Genomic DNA, 23,353 nt, shown 5'->3' on the forward strand with positions numbered 1-23,353 from the left:
TATGTTCAAATGAAAACAACATATGTGGTATTGACTATAGTAAGGGAAAGACATTATATTTCTAGGTCTTTGTTAATTCAAGACAGTATGCTACAATGTGAACAAAATGGTCAGTGTTATCTTGTGTATGTTGAGGACAGCTTAATTTTGTTCTTATTATTTTAATTAATGATAGAATAATTTTTATATTTTGTTTTAACCTACCTGTTGACATAGCTAAAAACAAGTAAGGATCTGTATGCCATATGATTATGAGAGTGGTTGGATGCTGAATAATCTGGACAAGGATATGATAAATACTACTTCTGTGTATTGGGAGGTCACAGTAAATCAGTTAGATTTTCATGCAAATGTTTCTAGGTCTTTGTTAATTCAAGACAGTATGCTACAATGTGAACAAAATGGTCAGTGTTATCTTGTGTATGTTGAGGACAGCTTAATTTTGTTCTTATTATTTTAATTAATGATAGAATAATTTTTATATTTTGTTTTAACCTACCTGTTGACATAGCTACAAACAAGTAAGGATCTGTATGCCATATGATTATGAGAGTGGTTGGATGCTTAATAATCTGGACAAGGATGTGATAAATACTACTAATGTGTATTGGGAGGTCACAGTAAATCAGTTAGATTTTCATGCAAATGTTTCAAAAATGTGATGCTAAAGACATTTTGATTCTACATTATTATTACTTTAAGCAAACTGTTCAAGACATCTGTGAACATTAATTGTCAACAGCTGAATCACATGAAGCATGAATGTTTGGTAGGACTGTGTGTGGTGTATTTCATCAAGTAAAGAAACAAGGGAACACATGAAGTGATTATCTCCTATGTAGGTACTTGGGGACAATCAAATGGTGGTGTTCTGTAAATGATAAAGTCTAATTATGTATTATCAAGGTTCATACAGTCTTTGAAAGACCTTGAATTCTAAACATCCCTCTTGAAATACCTTGATTGTTAAGTGTCTACCTTCATAAGCCTTTAAAATCTCCAAAATAGCTTGATAAGCCTTCAATTTTTACTAATTGACATGACCTTGTCAATAAAAGTATTAAAATTCATGACAGCCAATTAATTTTATTTGTTAGTTGTGAAAATAAATCTGGTTGGAAAATTTGTGATGTTCATTAGGTCCTTTAGTACTACTAACATATTCTATACTGGATTTTAAGAAAAAATATTAACAAACGAGGGCTAAAAAAGCCTTGCAAATAACAATTGACAGCCTTGAAAAGGTCTCAAATTTTAGGTGTTTCATATCTGTAGAAACCTTGATTTGCCTAATCAGTAATACCTAGCACTAATTATCTGTTTCTTTATTGTATTGTATAAGTTATCTTAGGTAAACAGGTTCAGTGTCGGCTGCATTTAATAGGCCCTTGTGCATTGACAGTTGTTTCTAAGTCTTTGTCAGTTAAAACACTTGATAAAACAGTAAATTTATGGTGCTACTTCTACATGTAAATCTTGTGCTGACTGTGTTAGGCCTGGAGTGTGATCAGTGTTACTGGCACCCTCCAGCCAGGTCCCAGGTTAGTTTGGCTGCTTTACATAGGCTAGCTTTTCATCAGTAATTGGAAATATACACCTTGCCAGAAAATAGCTTGACAGGAATAGGCTCCACCTGCTGGTCTGTCTCGACTAATCTACACATGGAGTTTACATTGGAGTTCTCAATGGAAGCATGCACTCGTCCACTGATTGCATGTTTGACACCTTTAGACAAAGATGCAATTGTGTTTTTTGAAGTCTCTGTATTCATTTCTAGGGCTCTGTTGGCACTGCTGCCTCAGGCTCCATGGCTCTCTGTTTAAACTAGCGTCCTTGGTGATGATTTTTGGCTTGTCAGTTCCATACCGATGCTCTAGGATTTCACCAGAGTGATAAACATCTAAGACTTGCCTCCCTTTGGACCTAGGTAGCCTACCACATTAACTTCACACACCTTGATATAACAGAAATGTGTTGAACACAACTCGTTCGGGCTCACTGTTTACGCAGTAGGAGCAGTGCGTTAAGGTGTTGCTTGGTGGTTAAAGTGGCCTTCTCGCCAAAGACCTGAGTTTGATTCCTCATATGGTTGCAATGTGTGAAGATAATTCTAGGTGTCCTGTAATGATTTCGCTTTCAAGGAAAAATAAAATTGTGGTGTCTCGGGTACCTGTTTGGGGGTGAAGTATTTTGTTTTTGTCATGGTTTAACATTAGGACTGTTTCATAATTTTCCGCCCTCAGTTTATTTGATTCTTTGGTTAAATTCAGGATTAACTTTCAGTCTTCCTCTACAGTTTCCAAGGTTTAGTATAACACTCAAGACCAACTCTTTAGGGGTCTCCAGATTTGAAATACTCTAGCAGTTATTTTCAAACACTGCTCTAAACATAACCAACTAATGGCCTCAATAAACAAGTTCAATAATGAATGCCAAGTGTTTATGCTACAAATGATGGATGGATGGTTATATGTTGTAAATTATGATATTTTTAGTCTTCATAATCAGATTGGTTTGTCGCTACCTTTGAATCTGTAATTGGAGAAGCGATACTTGACTTCAGTTTATGTAATTGAAATACAGCCTAGTAAATAGAAGTGATACCATTCATAAACAGCAACCAAAAACGGACTCATTAAAAGGAAAATATTTTTTCATCATTGTCAAATCAGTTACATCTGTAAGTAGCTTCGAAAACCTTTGAGTTCTGTTTAAGCCCAGACTTGAGAACATCTCGCAGATATCAGGAGAGATGTAGACCATTTGTAGAGGGAACAGGTGAATGTCATCTTGTAAACAGATGTCCATCACCACCCCACCTATCAAGATGCATTGTATCAACATCAAAGAGAGCCTGGGAGCATGTACATAGCTGTGACTATGTGCCTTGTACATTTCATACAAACACACGCCACCTTCTTTCTCTCCCCAGGTGTCAAGTTACACTCTTGTCGCCACCATCACAGAGCGTACATATTTCCGTTTTTCTTCTGCTCTGTGTAAATCTTGGTGAGCAGCACTATGAATGTGGAAGAAGTGTTTCACAGAGTGCAAGTGATTGCCTCTGTCTGTGATGTGGACATGTCCCGGAGTAGATTGATGCTTGTTATGAGGGGAGTTGAACTTGTCATTTTCATACATCACTTGTTTATTTCACTCGGCTTTGAAGTCCTTCATAACACAAATATTAGGCAAGTGAAACACGACTGAATTTTGGTATGTGGTCCTGATCCGGACATAAACTGCAGTGCCATGATTGTCTTCAGACTTTTTGTCTCAAAGTCTTATCTCTGCCCGGCAGATAAATTATTACAAGTAGAAAAGATGCTACGTAAATATGAAATAGTTGCTGTACAGACTGATCTCTTGTTCAGATAGCTTTCTATCTGGGGGTTACAGTATTTTGAAGATGTGTGTTGGGTATTGTTAATGAATTAAAGATACTGCAATAACAAGTGCAGAATGTGTCTGTGTTTATGGAATGCACTGAAGGGCTGGGTCAATTGGCTGACTTCACATGGTGTGTGTGGTAGGTATGCGGCTCCTTGCCTACCACAGACTGTATATTGCTGTAGTCTACGTTTGGAGAAGGGAATGACTGGGTGCCACTCTACACCTGGCCATGTTTATTGTCGACCAGTCCTTTTGTTTTGATCCACAGGAGAACATGAGCTTTGATAGCCAGCATTTTCTCCAACCATATGCCCAAAACCAAACGTTTGAGAGGTACATGATTGTGGGTTGTAAACAGTTTGACTGCGAAGGATACACTTGTTGTTACCGGCCACCCGATTCCCTGCCACATCCCGCCCCGACTGCTTCCCTCCTTCCTTTGTCTGTAGAGATAAACTTCCGCCAGATTTCTCGAAAAGGAGCAAATAAATACAATGAAGATGCCAGGAAGCTGCTGAAACCAACATGTGGGACCCAATCTAGCTACGCCATACATCTCAATCATTCAATACAAGAGTTTGTGATCTTAAAAAACAATTTTTTTTCTATTAGTTTTTGTCGTTTGGGATGCATATTTTCCTCTAACCATCAAAGTAAGCTGTTCTGTCCCTCCTTTTCATGTAGAATCGGGAAAACACAACGACATTTAATACCCAGAAACAATGCAGTGTTGTTTCCTTGTGGTGAACTAGTTGAGATGGGGGGCATCTGCCTGCTATTCTCTTGCTTGTGTCAAAAAGCTGAAAGGCAGAGTTTGTTTGTAATGCAGCAGTGTTTAACTGTGGGGTAACCTCCAGCAAGCAAGCGGCTCACCACCCACAGACTTGTGATTTGTGCCAGCATTTCAGTGGAGAGGCATCTTATTGCGGTCTGACATTATTATGTCATTCCTGCTGCACATTTCAATTTTCACACTGGTGATAGCTGACAGATGGGAGACCATCACTGTGGCAGTCTCTCTGTCACTTTTATACCTCTCCCTACTACTAGACATTGTTCACATAGCAAAGCTCATTGATAAAGCAATGACAACAGGCAGGGAAGCTTACCGACATAGATAGGTGGCTTTCATGGAGATGAGAGAGTCTGAAAAAAGTTGTATTGAGAATGCTTTTGTTTTGGCTCATGTAGTCTTTGGTATTGAAATTATCCGTACATGGTGCAACGACTGGGCGACTTTTCTCTAATGAGGATGAGACATGCCAAGAATAATATGAGAATTATCTGTAATTAACAAGCTCTGGTCTTGCTCATAAATACTGACACGTTCTAACAAAGTTGCTTCAGCTGCGCTCCTGAAAGTTTTTCCTGCTACAAAATGCATGTTTGTAATGGAGTTGAAATGTGGAAGTGTATTACCAATTACATCATCAGTTGTATGGAGATGTCCTATTGTCTGTTGTGTTCCATGTCAGATGTGTGTGGTCAAACAGTTGGAAAGTAGTTTTAATTGTTTTAAAACATGTACGTGTCGGGTGTGGTAAAGTGATTTGTTGATTTTTATAAATCCAAAGTCTTGAGTGAAGGTAGAGCAATTCATGAATTTTTTTAATGTTTTAACATTTATTCATAGCAGTATCTTTCTATAATTTATCCAACACAAGACAAAATGCTTGATTCTTTGGAGTAAATAAACCATGTGTTAACTTTGTGATAACCTTGATACTGATATGCATGAACATTTGAGTTAGGGTCATATACTTCAATGGATTGAAATCTAGTGTCATCTTTAGGTCATGTTATTTTAAAACAACACTAAAAGTTCTTGTGTTCGGAGCAGTTGAGGCAGCCGTTGCATGAAGCTAGTTCAAATGTGGTGCCACGCTACTGATAACATGTGAATGTTAGCGATAGCAGTTCTTGTAACCTGCTGCCCTAGGTTTGATTTAGCATGACAAAAATGTGGATCGTTTAAGAATTATTAATGTTTCGATGGATGGGATGGAATGCGTGTCATTGACTCATTGTCCTGTGTGGGTTATTACGCTATTGACCAATGGTCAGGGAAAGAAACCATGAGTTCTGTTGAATTCTTTATTCAGTAAACCCAACCATAAGACATTTCAGCCAATGTGAGAGACAAGTGCTAATCCTTCCAGATCAGTACTCCGACTAAGCAGTGTAAGGGATCAATGACTGTGTCTCGCCCTGCTAGTCTGAAAAAGGCTTTTTTTTTTTAACATTTACGATAGAAAATCACATTCACTCACCAGTGTTCAGTATTGAATCCTGGAAGTTTGAATCTAAAGACCTTCTTAGGGACACAATAAACTAATGATCTAAATGTTTCAAAATGCTGGGAAGCAGTTGATTTTTTTATTTATTATTTTTAAAAAAAATGTTCAGGGTGTCTCTTGATGTATTGATTATCAGCTGATGTGATTCACATGAAACATGAATTCAGTGTGACTATTTATGTGGTGTATATCATCATGTAGCAATATTTGTCATCCGTAGGTACTAGAACAATATGATGTGTAGCAGACTGGGAGGAAAATCATATCATTAATTTGTTATGGCCTCATCTTTAGTTTTAAACATTACTTCCATTCTTGGTCTTTGATTGATGACATTTGTCATGTGTACTGAATCTTACCAGTGAGATATTTGTTATTTCAGATTCCCAGGTCAGACAGGCCCCAGTCAAGGCCCGAGTCAAGGTGGTCAGGATGGGGGCAACTTTCAGCAGGAGGATGACGATGACTTGTACAGCTAAACTTGACAGACATACCCACGGACTAACTGACTAACTGTTCTGCTGGTCATTGAGGCGGTGGCAGTGGCATTGTACAGTTTGTCTAGTTAACACTAAACTTGTTAGGATGTATCATACACAGTTTGATTTCTCTCAGCAATTTATTTGTGTACAACAAAATTCATTTCATTGTCAGTGTATGTCCTCAAAGCTTTTCATCCCATCCCTCTGTAGTCAATTCACAAAATAACTTCAACCTCTTATTTCATTGTTTTCGACAGAAGAATTTCATATTCTTGTGTCCTAAATGTTGAATGATGTAAAATAATATTTTGCATTCATGTAGTCAATCACTAAATGTTAAGGAACATATTTGTCGTGTTTGCAAGCTTAAAAACTGTGGAATAGATTTTACTATACAGACATCAAGCTTGAAATTTGGCAGTGGAAGAACTAAATTCACATAGACTTGTTAGTATTTATGTCTTGAACATTGCTTTGTAAGTGCTGTTTTTATAATATGTTTTGTTTATTTATGCATATTTTAAAATAGTGAAGACATATTTAATGGAAGCAAAAACAACACAATGTGGGATAGTTCTTGTTTTACTGAAGCTGATTCTTTAAGATTCGGCATCAAGATCACGTTTCTCTCCAATGCTGTGTCAACACATACACTCATGATGATTTATCAAAATGTTGTTTCCCCGGATATGTGTGAACAGTGACCAGGAAGTTAACTGTTTTGTCTGGCAATTGAAGGTGTCAAGGATGCCATCGGAACTGAAAGCAAAGGCTCTGGTTGTTGATCAAAGGAAAATCTCTGTAACATAAATGAAGCAACTTCTTGTCAATAAAGAACAATCATCAAAAATGCTGCATTGTTATATTTCTTGGAGACATTCACCGACTGAGATGATGTTTGTAATGATGTTTATTGGTCTCAGAGTGTAGTTAGTGTTCAGCCGCTTGAGAGATTCTAGGGCTTTGGTCCTGCCCCAAACTGAAGCACATAGGGTGTCTTCTTTGGCAAGTAACTTTCTTCTTCTTCTTCTTCTTCTTCTTCTTCTATAGTTCCCTAAATTATTTAGACTCACTCAAAGTGAAATGTAAGGTAATGTACTGAGAACTGACCATATTCTTGTTCCTGTAAAATATATCAGCATGTGTGCTGTGATCTGGTATTGGCTTAAAAATCTTTTGATTTCAGAATTGTTCTTTTCAGTCATATGTATACTTTTCTGAAGTGTTTTTTTAACAGTCCTAAATTTTAGGAAACATGACAGTTGGCTTTCAAAATAGATATTTGAATTATGTATAAAATTTGGTCAATACTTATCAGAACAACTTTGATATACTAGTTGATGTTTTTCTCCACATTCTGAAAATTATACGAGTTCAGTTGTCAAGAACCATATGACATCTTCCACTGCATCATGACAGCATTGTATTCCAGTGTGACATGGATGTCTCATCACTTTAACATTTCATGTAGAAAGTGGATGACCAAACATTTCGGATAACTTGGATGTGTTTAAATGTTGAAAAACATGATTTCAGCTTTTTGATTATTGAATACAGGGAATTTGAAGTTTGGAATCTTCTTCTTATGTTGGGTGTTCTAAATGAAATTTCAAGGTGATGATACTCTTGTAAATAGCACTTGTAAATCTAAGAACATGTTTATCTACTTATTATCCCCCGCCCATCAAAGTTGGAGGGGGATATAGAAACTAGCTCCGTCCATCACATTTCGTTTCCGGAGCATAACCCAGAAACTGTTCAATATTTTTCCATGAAACTTTGCAGGTCTGTAAGTACATGCTGAACTGGTGCCTTTTGCTATTTAGAAATTTCTATTTTTTACGTTTCCATGGCAACAAGATGGACTTAGGTTCTGTGAGGGTAGGGTTCGTTTCTGGAGCATAACTCATAAACCATTTAATATTTTTTCATCAAACTTTGCAGGTTTGTCAGGTACATGCTGAACTGGTGCCTTTTGCTATTAAGAAATTTTAGAAATTTTTATTTTTTACGTTTCCATGGCAACAAGATGGACTTAGGTTCTGTGAGGGTAGGGTTCGTTTCCGCAGCATAACTCATAAACCGTTCAATATTTTTTCATCAAACTTTGCAGGTCTGTCAGGTACATGCTGAACTGGTGCCTTTTGCTATTAAGAAGTTTCAGAAATTTCTATTTTTTACGTTTCCATGGCAACAAGATGGACTTAGGTTCCAAACTCTTCTTTTTTTTTACAATTTCCATGACAAGTTCCACCTCGGTTTAAAAAGGTCAGGGTTTGTTTAGATTTAATTATGTCATAAATTCTGCAACAGGGGCGGGGGATATAGCCACTCACATTAGTGGCAAACTCTTGTTAGAAATTCCTATGACAATGATTTTGGAGACATTTTTACTTATATACTTGCAGGGCACAGCGCTATAAAATGTTATCTTAAAGTAAATGGCATATATCTCATATATTTGTTTTCTTGTCTTGGTGACTTACTACTTTGGTGGATGTAGAATGTTAGTTTTGGAAATCCAACATAGAAGATCCTTATTAGAGTGAATTTGGGGCTCAGACAAGCAGGTCCTGGCAGCTAAGGGACACAACTCAGTACAGTATGTTGCAGGGCGAAAGACAAGTGGGGTCACTTCTCCAGTTCACCAGAATGTGAGAAGCACATTAACAGTGGCCTCCCGCCATGTTGGTTAGATGGAAAGCTGTACTAAGGAAAAGGTATTTTTTTACCAACAGGGTCTGCATAACAAAACTTTCAAAAGTCATTATGAAATTTGTCAAATTATGAGTTATATGTGTCACAGTATTTTAAGTTGAATCGGCGTGTACAGAACAAAGATTGAGGGGTGTACACATGTAATGAATGTATCATTACTGGTTCAGAAGGACAGAGTTATTTTCTGTGAAATACTCTGATCTGTCTTATTACCACCAGATGTTGTGGCATGGTAACTCAAAATATGAATGGGTCAGTTATGAGGTGACAAGCAGATGTCATGTCCATACAGGCTGGCCATCCCACTTGGACGCGTTTGTACAAGATGGCGACAAGCCAATCAGCATTCAAATAGACTGAAGTTGAACACATTCATATTTTAAATTAACAACCAATAACGTCCTTTTTGAGGTTGTCATGAGGCACTGTTCACAGTTAACCACCACTGTGACCACCCGATCACCCAAGGAGGCACTGTTAACAGTTAACCACCATTCTGACCACCTGATCACCCATCCAGGCACTGTTCACAGTTAACCACCATTCTGATCAACCATCCAGGCACTGTTCACAGTTAACCACCATTCTGATCACCCATCCAGGCACTGTTAACAGTTAACCACCATTCTGACCACCTGATCACCCATCCAGGCACTGTTCACAGTTAACCACCATTCTGATCATCCATCCAGGCACTGTTAACAGTTTACCACCATTCTGATCACCTGATCACCCACCCAGGCACTGTTCACAGTTAACCACCATTCTGATCACCCATCCAGGCACTGTTAACAGTTAACCACCATTCTGATCACCCATCCAGGCACTGTTAACAGTTAACCACCATTCTGATCACCCATCCAGGAACTGTTAACAGTTAACCACCATTCTGATCACCTGATCACCCATCCAGGCACTGTTAACAGTTACCTACCATTGTGACCACCTGGTGCCTATTACATCCAGCACTAAGTCTTGTTAAAACCCCGGCATACCTACAGTACATGACTTCATTCACGATGCAGATATAACAAGATAACCATGTTTGGAATATGAATCATTGCATGAATCACATTAATATTATGCCATGCTTGCCGTAAAAGGTGACTATGCTTGTCGTAAAAGGCAAATACGGGATCGTGTGGTCAGGCTCGCTGACTTGGTTGATGCATGTCATCGATCCCAAATGCGTGGATTGATGCTCATGATATCAATCACTGGATTGTCTGGTCCAGACTCGATTATTTACAGACCGCTGTCATATTGCTGGAATATTGCTGAGTGCGGCGTTAAACAACAAACCAACCAACCAACATTAATATTATGTCCAATATTATGTCAGTTATGACGGTAAGAAAATCTGGAATGTCATAAAAAGAGTATCAGTTTATTGCAATGTTTGCACTAGGAAAACTTATATTGATAGTAAAGTACATTTTTATACACACTACAAACTACACGTGACCATTGTTGCTGAAAATGACTGCCGATCTGATACATATGCCATTCTTTCTGAAATAATCTAACCAATGTATTTCTTAATTCTATGGAAACTTTTGCTTCTGAGCAAAAATCCCATTTTTTGGTAAATAATAACCTACGTGCCATGCAGTGCTTGTGAAGTTCTTGTTCATGTCGCAGTTCCATCTCACGAATGTAGGTGATTCTCTTCTAGTCATATTGGTCTTAAAGTTTCATAGAGATGGTCAGGAAGATGTTATTATCCTCCGCCCCAACGAAGTTGGCGGGGGATATAGAAATGGGTTCCGTCCGTGTGTGCGTGCGTGTATGCGTCCCGAAATCGTTTCCGGAGCATAACTCAGAAACCGTTGAATAATTTCTTACAAAACTTTGCATGTTTACCAGACACATACTGAACTTGTGCCTTTTGCTATTTAGGAGTTTTATAAATTTTTATTTTAAACGTTTCCATGGCAACAAGTTGGACTAAGGTTCTATAAGGGTGCTGTTCGTTTCCGGAGCGTAACTCAAAAACCATTAAATACTTTCTTACAAAACTTTGCATGTTTACCAGACACATACTGAACTTGTGCCTTTTGCTATTTAGGAGTTTTATAAATTTTTATTTTAAACGTTTCCATGGCAACAAGTTGGACTAAGGTTCTATAAGGGTGCTGTTCGTTTCCGGAGCGTAACTCAAAAACCATTAAATACTTTCTTACAAAACTTTTCATGTCTACTAGGCACATACTGAACTGGTGCCTTTTGCTATTTAGGAATTATAGAAATTTTTATTTTTTACATTTCCATGGCAACAAGATGGACTTAGGTTCTGTGAGAGTAGGGTTCGTTTCCGGAGCATAACTCATAAACTGTTCAATATTTTTTCATCAAACTTTGCAGGTTTGTCAGGTACATGCTGAACTGGTGCCTTTTGCTATTTAGAAATTTTAGAAATTTTTATTTTTTTTACGTTTCCATGGCAGCAAGATGGACTTAAGTTCCAAACTCTTCTTTTTTTTACAATTTCCATGACAAGTTCCACCTCGGTTAAAAAAGGTTAGGGTTTGTTTAGATTTAATTATGTCATAAATTCTGCAACAGGGGCGGGGGATATAGCCACGTTAGTGGCAAACTCTTGTTATTCTTGTAGTAATGTTTGTCAGGCATAACCACATCAGTTGGGCGATATGGCTTTATTATTAGCCAATCACTGTGAAGCAAATGGGAGATTTTGGAGAACAAAGTCCTTCGCCGTTGTGCATCAAGTTCTCACTTGAATGAAGCAAGAATTCCCTTTTCTTTCAAATCTTGATATACATCCATATGAAAAATGAGGTAAAATGATGAGCACAATTGGACCGTGGCATGCATACATGAGACGACAACGTAACTGAGTGTGCAAGATATATTGGTTTACTCAATAGATCTAAAAGACATACGAATAATTACGGTTTGTAAATGCATGTTTAACAGCAGATTTCATTGACATTAAATTATGTAGAAAAACGAATAGCACATGCCACAAACTCCATGAAAAAAAACGACAAAAAGTTCCCGCGAGGCGGATTTGAACCACCGACCTAAGGATAACAGCTTCTTGCCTCTACAGTCCTCCGCTCTACCAACTGAGCTATCACGGGTTAGAAGCATAGGGGAAATTTTACTGTATGTTTCACACACTTCGAAGAGCGGTCTCCACAAAGTGTTTGACTGTTAGTTTCATATCTGTACCAACGTGAACAAAATTCACAGAACATCAGATTCTTTTTCTTGAGCTTTCATTGTCGCTTCCAAATCATGAACTGAAAATCTGTATCAAACAAACTTGTCACCGACCCAATGGCATATTCAAAGGATCTGTTTACCTTATTTAGCATTTGGAAATATAACGATTTTCAATTTATATGAACAAAGATATTTGAAATGGTATGAATACATGTTGTTGTGACACATAATCGTATACACAACTACCGAAGGTATACGCGAAGCCGGTCTGTCAGTGTCAGTTTGTGTCGATGTTAGTGCTGAAGGCGTTTGCGCAATGTAATAGTTAAACTGGTTAACACACTCCGCCTAAACATTTACCACACCAGTTAACTCCCTTGCAAAAAGTGAGTGACAAGAAAAACATACAGGAATTATGACGAATCCATATATTGTCTGGATGTGATTATAGTTCATGGTCTTAAAAAGGCGATTTATTTACGTTTTTATCAAGAAACAAATATATGTCATTCATATATACCTCTGATCACTTGGTTGTTATAGCCACTCCAGCTTGACAGCGGTGTAAGTATCTACATGGAAACGTCGCTATAGATGTATATGCAATAAACTAGAAGTTATTCATCCATAGTTGTACGTTCACTTATGAAATGTCACAGGCTGTGAGAGCCTTCCATACTTATTTAGAACATTGCTCTCCTCAATATTATTTCATGATGCTTTGGTGTTTAAGTTGTTTATATTTGTACTTTTGTATTTGAAAACAGTTGACTCACTGAAATACAAATAACATGGAGTCTTTGGGTATGTTTGACACTTTTCGTATTTAAGCCAAGGGCTTAATTTTGGATGAAATATTCGGTCCTAAAAGGTGAAAAAAACTGTTATCAGTCCATGGGCTTACATACGCGCATTCCCCGGAACAATGACAGTGGCTTGTATATTTGTGCGTATATCCCCCGCCTGTCACATTTCGAACATGCTTTGAGATGTGAATCATACTGACCCGAGCCTCCGAGTCAGGAATACAGTTACATCAAGTAACGTGTAACCGCACACTTTTACATCGAAATGCCCGTCCAGGAATTTCTCAGGCGTATTCGTTGTCATATTTCCGATACAAATGAATTTTGGGACTATGATTGTATTCTTGTCCCTTAGTAAGTATCGGACCGCCTCCGTGGTCTAGTGGTAGAGCGTCCGCCCGGAGAGAGGAAGGTCCGGGGTTCGATCCCCGGCCGCGTCATACCAAAAGACGTTTAAAGATGGTACTTGTTGTTACCCTGTCTGGCGCTCGGCATTAAGGGGCTAAAACAAGGACTGGTCGGCTCGCAGTCAGTATACTGTGTCTGAGTGGGGTATTCATGTTAAACTGCGGCATGGTATCTCAGTGGGCTAGCACTATAAATCGGCATCAATCCGGACTAGTACAAGCAGCCACACACACACACACGTGCATGCACGTCCCTATAAAATTGCAATAATCATGGACGCGACGTTAAACATATGTTCACCTCACCTCACCTAGTAAGTAGCGACTTTTGTATTTCTAATAGAAGAAATTGGGCGAATGCATGAAACCATGAACCCAAATAGTGGTAGAAGGTACCGTTAAACCTGTGCATATAGGTATTGATGTATCTTCTAGACCAGCCAAGGGGACGCTGTCAGTATAGCTCATATACGTGGGGAGTTATGAACACGGCATATCTGATGGTTGGATATTTCAGGGAATTGACATGTGATGGATGTTTCAGGGAATTGACATGTGATGGATATTTCAGGGAATTCACATGTGATGGATATTTCAGGTAATAGACATCTGATGGATATTTGAGGGGATGGACGTCTGGTGGCTATTTCAGGGGATGGACGTCTGATGGATATTTCAGGGGATAGACATCTGATGGATATTTCTGGGGATGGGCATGTGATTGATATTTCAGGGGATAGACGTCTGGTGGATATTTCAGGGGATGGACGTCTGATGGATATTTCAGGGGATGGACGTCTGATGGACATTTCAGGGGCTGGACGTCTGATGGATATTTCAGGGGCTGGACGTCTGATGTATATTTCAGGGGATGGACGTCTGGTGGATATTTCAGGGGATAGACATCTGATGGACATTTCAGGGGCTGGACGTCTGATGGATATTTCAGGGGATGGACGACTGATGGATATTTCAGGGGATGGGCATCTGATGGATATTTCAGGGGATAGACATCTGATGGATATTTCAGGGGATAGACATCTGATGGATATTTCAGGGGATAGACATCTGATGGATATTTCAGGGGATAGACATCTGATGGACATTTCAGGGGATGGACGTCTGATGGATATCTCAGGGGATGGACGTCTGGTGGATATTTCAGGGGATGGACGTCTGATGGATATTTCAGGGGATAGACATCTGGTGGACATTTCAGGGGATGGACGTCTGATGGATATTTCAGGGGATGGACGTCTGATGGATATTTCAGGGGATGGACAACTGATGGATATTTCAGGGGATGGGCATCTGATTGATATTTCAGGGGATGGACGTCTGATGGATATTTCAGGGGATGGACGTCTCGTGGATATTTCAGGGGCTGGACGTCTGACGGATATTTCAGGGGATGGGCATCTGACGGATATTTCAGGGGCTGGACGTCTGATGGATATTTCAGGGGATGGACTTCTGATGGATATTTCAGGGGCTGGGCGTCTGACGGATATTTCAGGGGATGGGCATCTGACGGATATTTCAGGGGCTGGACGTCTGATGGATATTTCAGGGGATGGACGTTTGATGGATATTTCTGGGGATGGGCATCTGGTGGATATTTCAGGGGAAGGACATCTGATGAATATTTCAGGGGATGGGTATCTGATGGGTATTTCAGGGGCTGGACGACTGATGGATATTTCAGGGGATGGACGTCTGATGGATATTTCAGGGGAAGGACGTTTGATGTATATTTCTGGCGATGGACGTCTGATGGATATTTCAGGGGCTGGACGTCTCGTGGATATTTAAGGGGCTGGGCATCTGATGGATATTTCAGGGGATGGACGTCTGATGGATATTTCAGGGGATGGACGTCTGATGGATTTTTCAGGGGATGGACGTTTGATGTATATTTCTGGGGATGGACGTCTGATGGATATTTCAGGGGCTGGACGTCTGGTGGATATTTCAGGGGATGGGCATCTGATGGATATATCAGGGGCTGGACGACTGATGGATATTTCAGGGGATGGACGTCTGATGGATATTTCAGGGGATGGACGTTTGATGTATATTTCTGGGGATGGACGTCTGATGGATATTTCAGGGGCTGGACGTCTGGTGGATATTTCAGGGGCTGGACGACTGATGGATATTTCAGGGGATGGACGTCTGATGGATATTTTAGGGGCTGGACGACTGATGGATATTTCAGGGGATGGACGTCTGGTGGATATTTCAGGGGATGGGCATCTGATGGATATTTCAGGGGCTGGACGACTGATGGATATTTCAGGGGATGGACGTCTGGTGGATATTTCAGGGGCTGGGCATCTGATGGATATTTCAGGGGATGGACGTCTGATGGATATTTCAGGGGATGGACGTTTGATGTATATTTCTGGGGATGGACGTCTGATGGATATTTCAGGGGCTGGACGTCTGGTGGATATTCCAGGGGCTGGGCATCTGATGGATATTTCAGGGGGTGGACGTCTGATGGATATTTCAGGGGATAGACATCTGATGGACATTTCAGGGGATGGACGTTTGATGGACATTTCAGGGGATGGACGTCTGATGGATATTTCAGGGGATGGACGTCTGATGGATATTTCAGGGGATGGACGTCTGATGGATATTTCAGGGGATGGACGTCTGGTGGATATTTCAGGGGATGGACGTCTGATGGATATTTCAGGGGATGGACGTCTGATGGATATTTCAGGGGATGGGCATCTGATGGATATTTCAGGGGCTGGACGTCTGGTGGATATTTCAGGGGATGGGAATCTGATGGATATTTCTGGGGCTGAACGACTGATGGATATTTCAGGGGATGGACGTCTGATGGATATTTCAGGGGATGGACGTCTGATGGATATTTCAGGGGCTGGACGTCTCGTGGATATTTCAGGGGCTGGGCATCTGATGGATATTTCAGGGGCTGGACGACTGATGGATATTTCAGGGGATGGACGTCTGATGGATATTTTAGGGGCTGGACGACTGATGGATATTTCAGGGGATGGACGTCTGGTGGATATTTCAGGGGATGGGCATCTGATGGATATTTCAGGGGCTGGACGACTGATGAATATTTCAGGGGATGGACGTCTGATGGATATTTCAGGGGACGGACGTCTGGTGGATATTTCAGGGGCTGGACGTCTGATGGATATTTCAGGGGATGGACGTCTGATGGATATTTCAGGGGATGGATGTCTGATGGATATTTCAGGGGATGGACGTCTGGTGGATATTTCAGGGGATGGGCATCTGATGGATATTTCAGGGGATGGACGTCTGATGGATATTTCAGGGGATGGACGTCTGATGGATATTTCTGGGGATGGGCATCTGATGGTTTATATGTCTGGGGATGGACATAGGGCGGATGGGTATTTCGGGGACCTCTGATCGGTCGAAAGGAGACCAACAGACATCTAACATGATCTCAAGCGTGGTAAGGCAGGGACATATAAACTGATGGAAAAATGGAACACTTATGCTTTCATGGATTCCCAGCCTTCAGAAAAAAATGTGCGTTGGAAACAATGCACGCAAACTCATCTCAACATTTGATTCTGACATGTGTTGAATTTGTATGCCCGCTATTTCAAATGTACTGATGGTAAAGCGTATTTCCCTTCGTTCTTCATTGTATATAATGGGTACATATATGTTAATGAGCGACAGAAACAATCAAAGGACCCCTGGCCTCTACAGACACACACACGTAGCATAACCATCCTACAAACCCAAACCAAACACACGCCCACACACCTCACACATCCACCCCCACCCCCTTACATCCACACCCCACACCCTCACACCACCTAATATTGAATCCGTTAGTACTTCCCACGTCTGGAGTTGGACGACATCCTGGTTACGTCAGGTGCGTGATACGCGCTCTTTAGTGAGCGTTCACACCATGTACTCTCCCATCGAAGTATCACGTTCCGACATATTCAAGAACGGTTCTTATCCACGTAAGAAAACACTTTTTCTTACAAAGAATTCTTAACCAGGTAGGGTCGGAGCACTGTGGTGTTTTACTTGTTGAGACGAACCCGTGTCGTCAACATCATTATCTCCTCCGCATCCTTTACACCGGCGACGACGGGGAGTATACTAACGATCATGTATGTCCTCGTCTTATCGCCGTGTTCACATGGTAAATATTTGACGCATAAGACAAGTACGCTTCTTCCACAATGCTGTGCAAATATTCGCCATTGACCCGACTCTCAAGACAAGCCGAGGAGTAAAAACGCAGACGACATGAAGCACCATTGCCGCCACTGAACATGAAGTGCACGCACGCACTTTGCGTTGTTAGTCAGATCTACGTGGGAGGTCGGTGATCAGACGACTTGTGTTTTTCAGAAGGATGGATCGCGATATGGCGATAACCGGTTGTATCGGCATTTTCCTGTATGTTTAAGGTTTTCTATCCCTCTCTTGAGAGCGCAGCGTGGAGTACTCACCTCAGTGTGAACGTATAGCGTAGACGGCAACGTAAACACCGACGTCGTTCACAGGGGGGTTGAGTACAGGGTTTCTACTTTTTTAAACTATCTGGATAAATAGCAAATGTGGCCGCCATGTCTCGACGTCGCACCTGCAATATGTAAGTTATCTACCAGATCAACACACTGCATTGTCGTAAGTACTTCGTATATGGATTATCCGTACTGCAGAACGCACGGAGATCCATTCATGCAGTTCGTTTCCAGAGTTTAATGACCGACAGCCTTCGGATTCGTGGAATACATAGGTCATGTAAATTGATATTTTGTGTACATCTGTCCGAATTCCTGTGATTGACTGAAGCATTCTTTCTCCTGCATTTGTAGATGGGGGGTGAAATTGGGTTTAACGTCGCGTCGAAGATTATTGCACGGTATTCTAACTCCGAGCCAACCAGTCCTTCTTTTAGCCCCTTAATGCCAAACACCAGACACGGGAACAACAAGTATTACGTATTTTGGTATACTGCGGCCGGGGATCGAACCCCGGACCTTCCGCTCTCCGGGCGGACGCTCTATCACTTCACCGCGCAAGCGGCCCCGGCGAGGTGAAATGGGGTTGCACTCACTGGTTGTACTAGTCCGGTTTGATGCCCACTGAGATACCATATGCAGCAGTTTAACATGAATCCCTTGCATACTGACTCCGAGCCGAGCAGTCCCTGCTTTGGCCCCTTCATGCCGAGCGCCAGGCAGGGTAACAACAAGAACCACCTTTTTTAATGTCTTTTGGTATGATTCCACCGGGGATCGAACCCGAGATATTCCGCGCTCCGGACAGACGCTCTACCACGAGACCACGGAGGTGGCTAAACCAAGCATTTGCATAATATATGTACATATATATTCTGTAATATATACAGAACATAACTAAGAATGTCCATTGTGACCGGCCATGTATACAGGGACATCAAACTGAAATGAAAATAATCTGAATTAGAAGTGAGTGTGAGTATGGTTGTATGCCGCTTCATAGTACTTTTCATGCAACAATGTCATTGTGAAATGTTATTGCAGCCATCTTGTAAGTTATACCAGGGGGACTTTACAGAGAGGGGGTGGGCACTAAATAGCCATACAGTGGAGTGCGGGATTCAGTGCGGGACAGTGAGAAATTGTAATATGACCCCTAAATCGCTGGTTTCCGTGGTCACACGAAATCAGAAACAGGATAGTGCCGGGAACCAGCGAAAACAGCCGAAATTTAATCCGATAGTGTCACGTCCCTCTGTTGCTGTTTACGTCCAGCTCATGATGGTTATATCCACATCATCTAAAACAGAAACAAAATCACTCATTTCTCATTTCAGCTAGTGGTTATAACTTTCATTTAATACTAGTTTTCGCCCAACAGTGTCCCCCGCCGACAGCATGGTCTCCACGTGTCCCCCACACCACTGCATGGTCCCCCCGTGTCCCCCACATAACTGCATACATGACTACCCGCCCACCCCCCCACCCACCCACCCACCCCCCCCACCCACCCCCCACACACACACACACAAACTGCATAGTTCCTCCCAGTGTCTGCCACACCATTGCACCCCCCCCCCCCCCCCCGTGTCCCCTACACACTGCATTGTCCCCCACCCACCCCCTTGTCCTCCACACCACTGCATGGTCCTTCCCACCCCAACCCACCCCACCCCACCCCGTCCCCGTGTCCCCCACACCACTGCATGCATGACTACTCGTGTCGCCCACACCACTGCATGTCCCTAGCGGTTAAGTACTCTGACCCACACAATACACAAACCTGTCAAAATATCCAAATACGCCAGGGGGGTAGTCTGTTTAACAGACCCTGACACAACAAACATCGGCACATTCCAAAGCATGTCCACAATACTGGCAAGTCTGGAGTCTGAAAATGAAAAGAATCACTTGACTCTTTTCTATTATATATTAAATGACAAATTTACAAAACCATCTTAAATATTTTCATTTCAGACTAAATGTTAGTCTACCCAGGGGCTGACGCATCTTTGAATATGAATTTTAATTAAAGATTTTGTTCAAAAAGAAAATATTGATGTTAACTATAAGTTCATTTTACGTAAATACCTAATTTTAACATGAATCTGTTGTCAGTAGTCGGAACTATTGATAAACCATTTATCTAAATACATATTTCCCCAACTTAGGCGTAAGTAAAGTATAAATACAGAGCAGTTCGCATAGTTGAAGTTATAAATTCAGCTTACCATTTGTGTTATCTTCCTTCGTAAGATATGGAAATTTAAAATCGTTTGGCGAAAATGGCAAAACCAATCTCACAAACCGCCATCTGTGAAAAACTAAGGCAAAGAACACCCGCTCACTGTTTCTATGTAGGTGGTCCGCCATTAAGGACTTAATATGACTATCTTTCATATAAACATATATGTTTCATCCACCAGCCAATATTCCCCCTGATTGAGACAAATGTAGTTACTTCAAGTCATCTTAACCTTGACTGTATGTCGGTAACGTATGTCAAAACAAGTTTATCAAACCAATTAAGTTAAATTGAAACGCCCGTAAATGACCCTAGGATTGCGCGGCGAAAAAATAGTTCGTTATTACCTACTCTCACACGACGCAAATTCCTACGCATAATACTGAATTCTTATTCTTGATTGAAAGCATCATGGATTGATAAATTAGGTTTATACACCTTATAAACTTATTTTCCTTCATAAGATAAACCAACAAGGGAGGCATTCTCGGCAACGGTAAATGAGATACAATTAGAAAGAGGCCCACACACGATGCTAACGGTAATCGCTCTGCCCCGAGCGTGTAGAGCGAAAATTTGATTACTACAAATCATTCCGGAGCCGAAGGGTCTGCCGGAGGTAGCACAAGACGAGATCTCGCGAGAGCCATCCTGCCATATTGTTCCTGAGTTGCTGCCTCGTTTGGATCGCTCAGTATATATTCGTCTTGTATGTTCTGACAGGCTTATCGTCAACCTCTGATAATAATTTGTTCAAGAAGTGCAAATACCGAAAAAATAAAATCTCTAATGACAAATTCTATATTTAAAATTATATTAAAAAGAAAATTAAATTTATTCTATATTTATTTTTGAATAATAATATGAAACAAGTTTTAATATTTATTCCTCTGTATCAAAGTTAATGTAGTATTAAAAACTATATATATATATATATATATATATATATATATATATATATATATATATATATATATATATTATATGTGAATATTGTGATTACCTGGGCAGTTAATACAAGATCCGCGTACCAGAAACCTATGATAATGGGTTCGAACCCCAGAATCTCCCTTATTATGTATCTAGATTTGTGAGCACCAACCCGGGGCGGTCGGGTAGCCTAGTGGTTAAAGCGTTCGCTTGTCACGCCCAAGACCCGGGTTCGATTCCCGACATGGGTACAATGTGTGAAACCCATTTCTGGTGTCCCCCGCTGTGATATTGCTGGAATACTGCTAAATGCGGCGTGAAACAATATTCACTCACTCAGCACCAAACCGAGCTTGTGGCTTTCACCAAAGTGCTGAAAGGCTTAGAACTACATGCCCTAGGTGTAACTGAAATAATGTTCAAAGCAGTGTTACATACAACTCACTCATCAAATGCCAGTTTTTGATGAATGCTTTAATAGTGTTTATACGTAGACTACAAACTCATACACATGTCAAACTTGCAAAAAGTGGTGATTTTTGTGTTGATAGTGCCCTGTGAAGAGGGTCATCTAAGGGAGCGCCCCCTATGTTCACATGTCATTACCACTAATATATGCATGTGCATGCACACATATAGGGCCATACACACCAGGTACACACGCGCCCACCTGCAGTCGGAGCAGAGGTTGTGCCAGTATTTGCCTCTCACGGGGTACACAATATGGCTTGTGTCACAAGTGTATGAATGCATCCGTGATTCGTACACTAGACAAAAGACAAAACATATGAAGCCAATTAAATCAAATTAAACTTGAGCTGAAGAAACGGCTGCACTTATGGTAAAATTCATGATTCAACATTCAAATATTTTTCTGATATATGCACTTGCCATCTCTCAAGCAGCCGCGTCCTGGATGAATCTAGGGTGATTTCAATAGTCCATAATAATAATAATAACGCACAAGAAACTGGACATTCGTTACAAAGCACGAGCGTGGGAAATTGGCGAGTATTTGTAACAAATGTCCAGTTACGCGTTCGCAATCAAACTTAAACTAAAGTATCAAAGGAACAAAATACTTCGTAATTGGAGCCTGAAAGTTAAAATAAATCAATAAATAAATGAAAATAAATACAAAACAATATACAAATTTCAGGCAGTTCATTCGTAATGTACATCTGAATCTTTACTTTGTGCTTGGAAATCCGTTTAGACTAACATTCAGTCTTTATCACTCGCTTGATAAAGGTGTTAGGATCTACACCGAAACGTCGCACTTATTGTAATAAAGAAGTTGTTCATCCATAGAACTTGTCTTTCCTCATCACACCAACTTCTAAATGCCACTGAAAGAAGTTATGAAATCTTATATTACACAATACCCTTCTTGACTCTAAAAAATATTTTTTTTAAATTCCCTTTGCTGATTTTTTTTATGTGGAATAGAGCTAGCTAGAACTGGCTAGACCTGCTTTTGTATACATTTCGATATTTTTATTTTCGTAAAATAAATATATTCCACAGTCATGGTGCAGGACTAAAATCCGTGCTGCATATGAACTAAATCGTATATTCGTACTGCACGTATATTTTGTGTGATTTGATCGTTGTAGCCAGTGCATTCGTAATGCACGTGAAGAATTAATGCATGACGTTACTTAGAGCATTGCGGAAGAAGGTGGATCAGTAAACTGTTAATTCGTTAGACGTCGTGACGTAATTCGTAGTACGTTATATCGTCTTCATATGTTAGCGAGTCTGGACTTGGTAAACCAGTGCATCATCACGATAGACGCTATCTGGAAACGATGACACGCAATCAGTCAAGTCACCAAGCACCAGTTTAGGCGACCGAGAGCTCGTCTGTCGGGAACTGGTTACTGGAGCCCTGCTCCGCAAAACCTTCCGAGAGTGGTGCACGTTGACGCGTTATTCGACTTTCCCAGAAGCCACAAGGAATCTGAAGCTGAATCTTTGTATGGATGATCCCATCAGCGGTGGCTCTCAAATTTATTCAAATTCTCTCGATCCTGAGTTTAGTTAGTTTCCATGGTAACCATATTGCAAAAGTTGATAATCCTTGGTTTATGCACATCGGTCTAATTTGATCTGTCAAGTGTCTTTCTAGCAATTAGTTTCAACACTATACCAGCGGCATTGTAACTGGGAGGGACACTGTAAACACAAGTTATTTTCAAAGGGATCTAACTATGCTGTATGCGGTTGATATGTCTGTACACATTATCAGAATTATATTATAAATTAAAATTGGTTTCATTGACAAAAAAAACCTACTTCAATCCATAATTAGTGAAAACATTCTACAACGGCTATAAAGAAATATTTACAAATTAAAATTGCGTGTTTACATC

The 23,353-nt window shown here is 40.5% G+C and overlaps 3 protein-coding genes and 1 non-coding gene across 5 annotated transcripts in view; 2 read left to right on the forward strand and 2 right to left on the reverse strand.

The window, feature by feature from the left end:
- LOC124113093 (transitional endoplasmic reticulum ATPase) overlaps positions 1-7,022 on the forward strand; it is a 32,785-nt gene extending 25,763 nt beyond the window's left edge. For both annotated transcript variants that reach the window (XM_046473349.2, XM_046473350.2), the window contains exon 19: positions 6,073-7,022. In XM_046473349.2, the coding sequence (XP_046329305.1) occupies positions 6,073-6,169 (97 nt within the window). In that variant the 3' untranslated portion in view covers positions 6,170-7,022. The remainder of the gene's footprint in view (positions 1-6,072) is intronic.
- A 4,884-nt stretch (positions 7,023-11,906) lies between these two features.
- On the reverse strand, positions 11,907-11,994 carry Trnay-gua. Its single transcript is given in 2 exon segments — positions 11,907-11,942; positions 11,958-11,994. It is a non-coding gene; the product is annotated as a tRNA-Tyr (tRNA).
- Positions 11,995-13,958: 1,964 nt separating this feature from the next.
- LOC125381925 (exported protein YdbA-like) lies at positions 13,959-15,104 on the forward strand. The gene has a single exon (XM_048399288.1). The coding sequence runs from the start codon at positions 13,959-13,961 to the stop codon at positions 15,102-15,104; it is 1,146 nt and encodes a 381-aa protein (XP_048255245.1).
- Positions 15,105-15,236: 132 nt separating this feature from the next.
- LOC125381926 (histone-lysine N-methyltransferase 2D-like) lies at positions 15,237-17,443 on the reverse strand. The gene is made up of 3 exons (XM_048399289.1): positions 17,372-17,443; positions 15,385-16,671; positions 15,237-15,251 (listed from the first exon to the last, which is right to left on the reverse strand). The coding sequence occupies exons 1-3, from the start codon at positions 17,441-17,443 to the stop codon at positions 15,237-15,239; spliced, it is 1,374 nt and encodes a 457-aa protein (XP_048255246.1).
- Positions 17,444-23,353: the final 5,910 nt, after the last annotated feature.

This window comes from Haliotis rufescens, unplaced genomic scaffold (assembly GCF_023055435.1).
Source record: "Haliotis rufescens isolate VD_foot unplaced genomic scaffold, xgHalRufe1.0.p SCAF_2, whole genome shotgun sequence".
Taxonomy (NCBI): domain Eukaryota; kingdom Metazoa; phylum Mollusca; class Gastropoda; order Lepetellida; family Haliotidae; genus Haliotis; species Haliotis rufescens.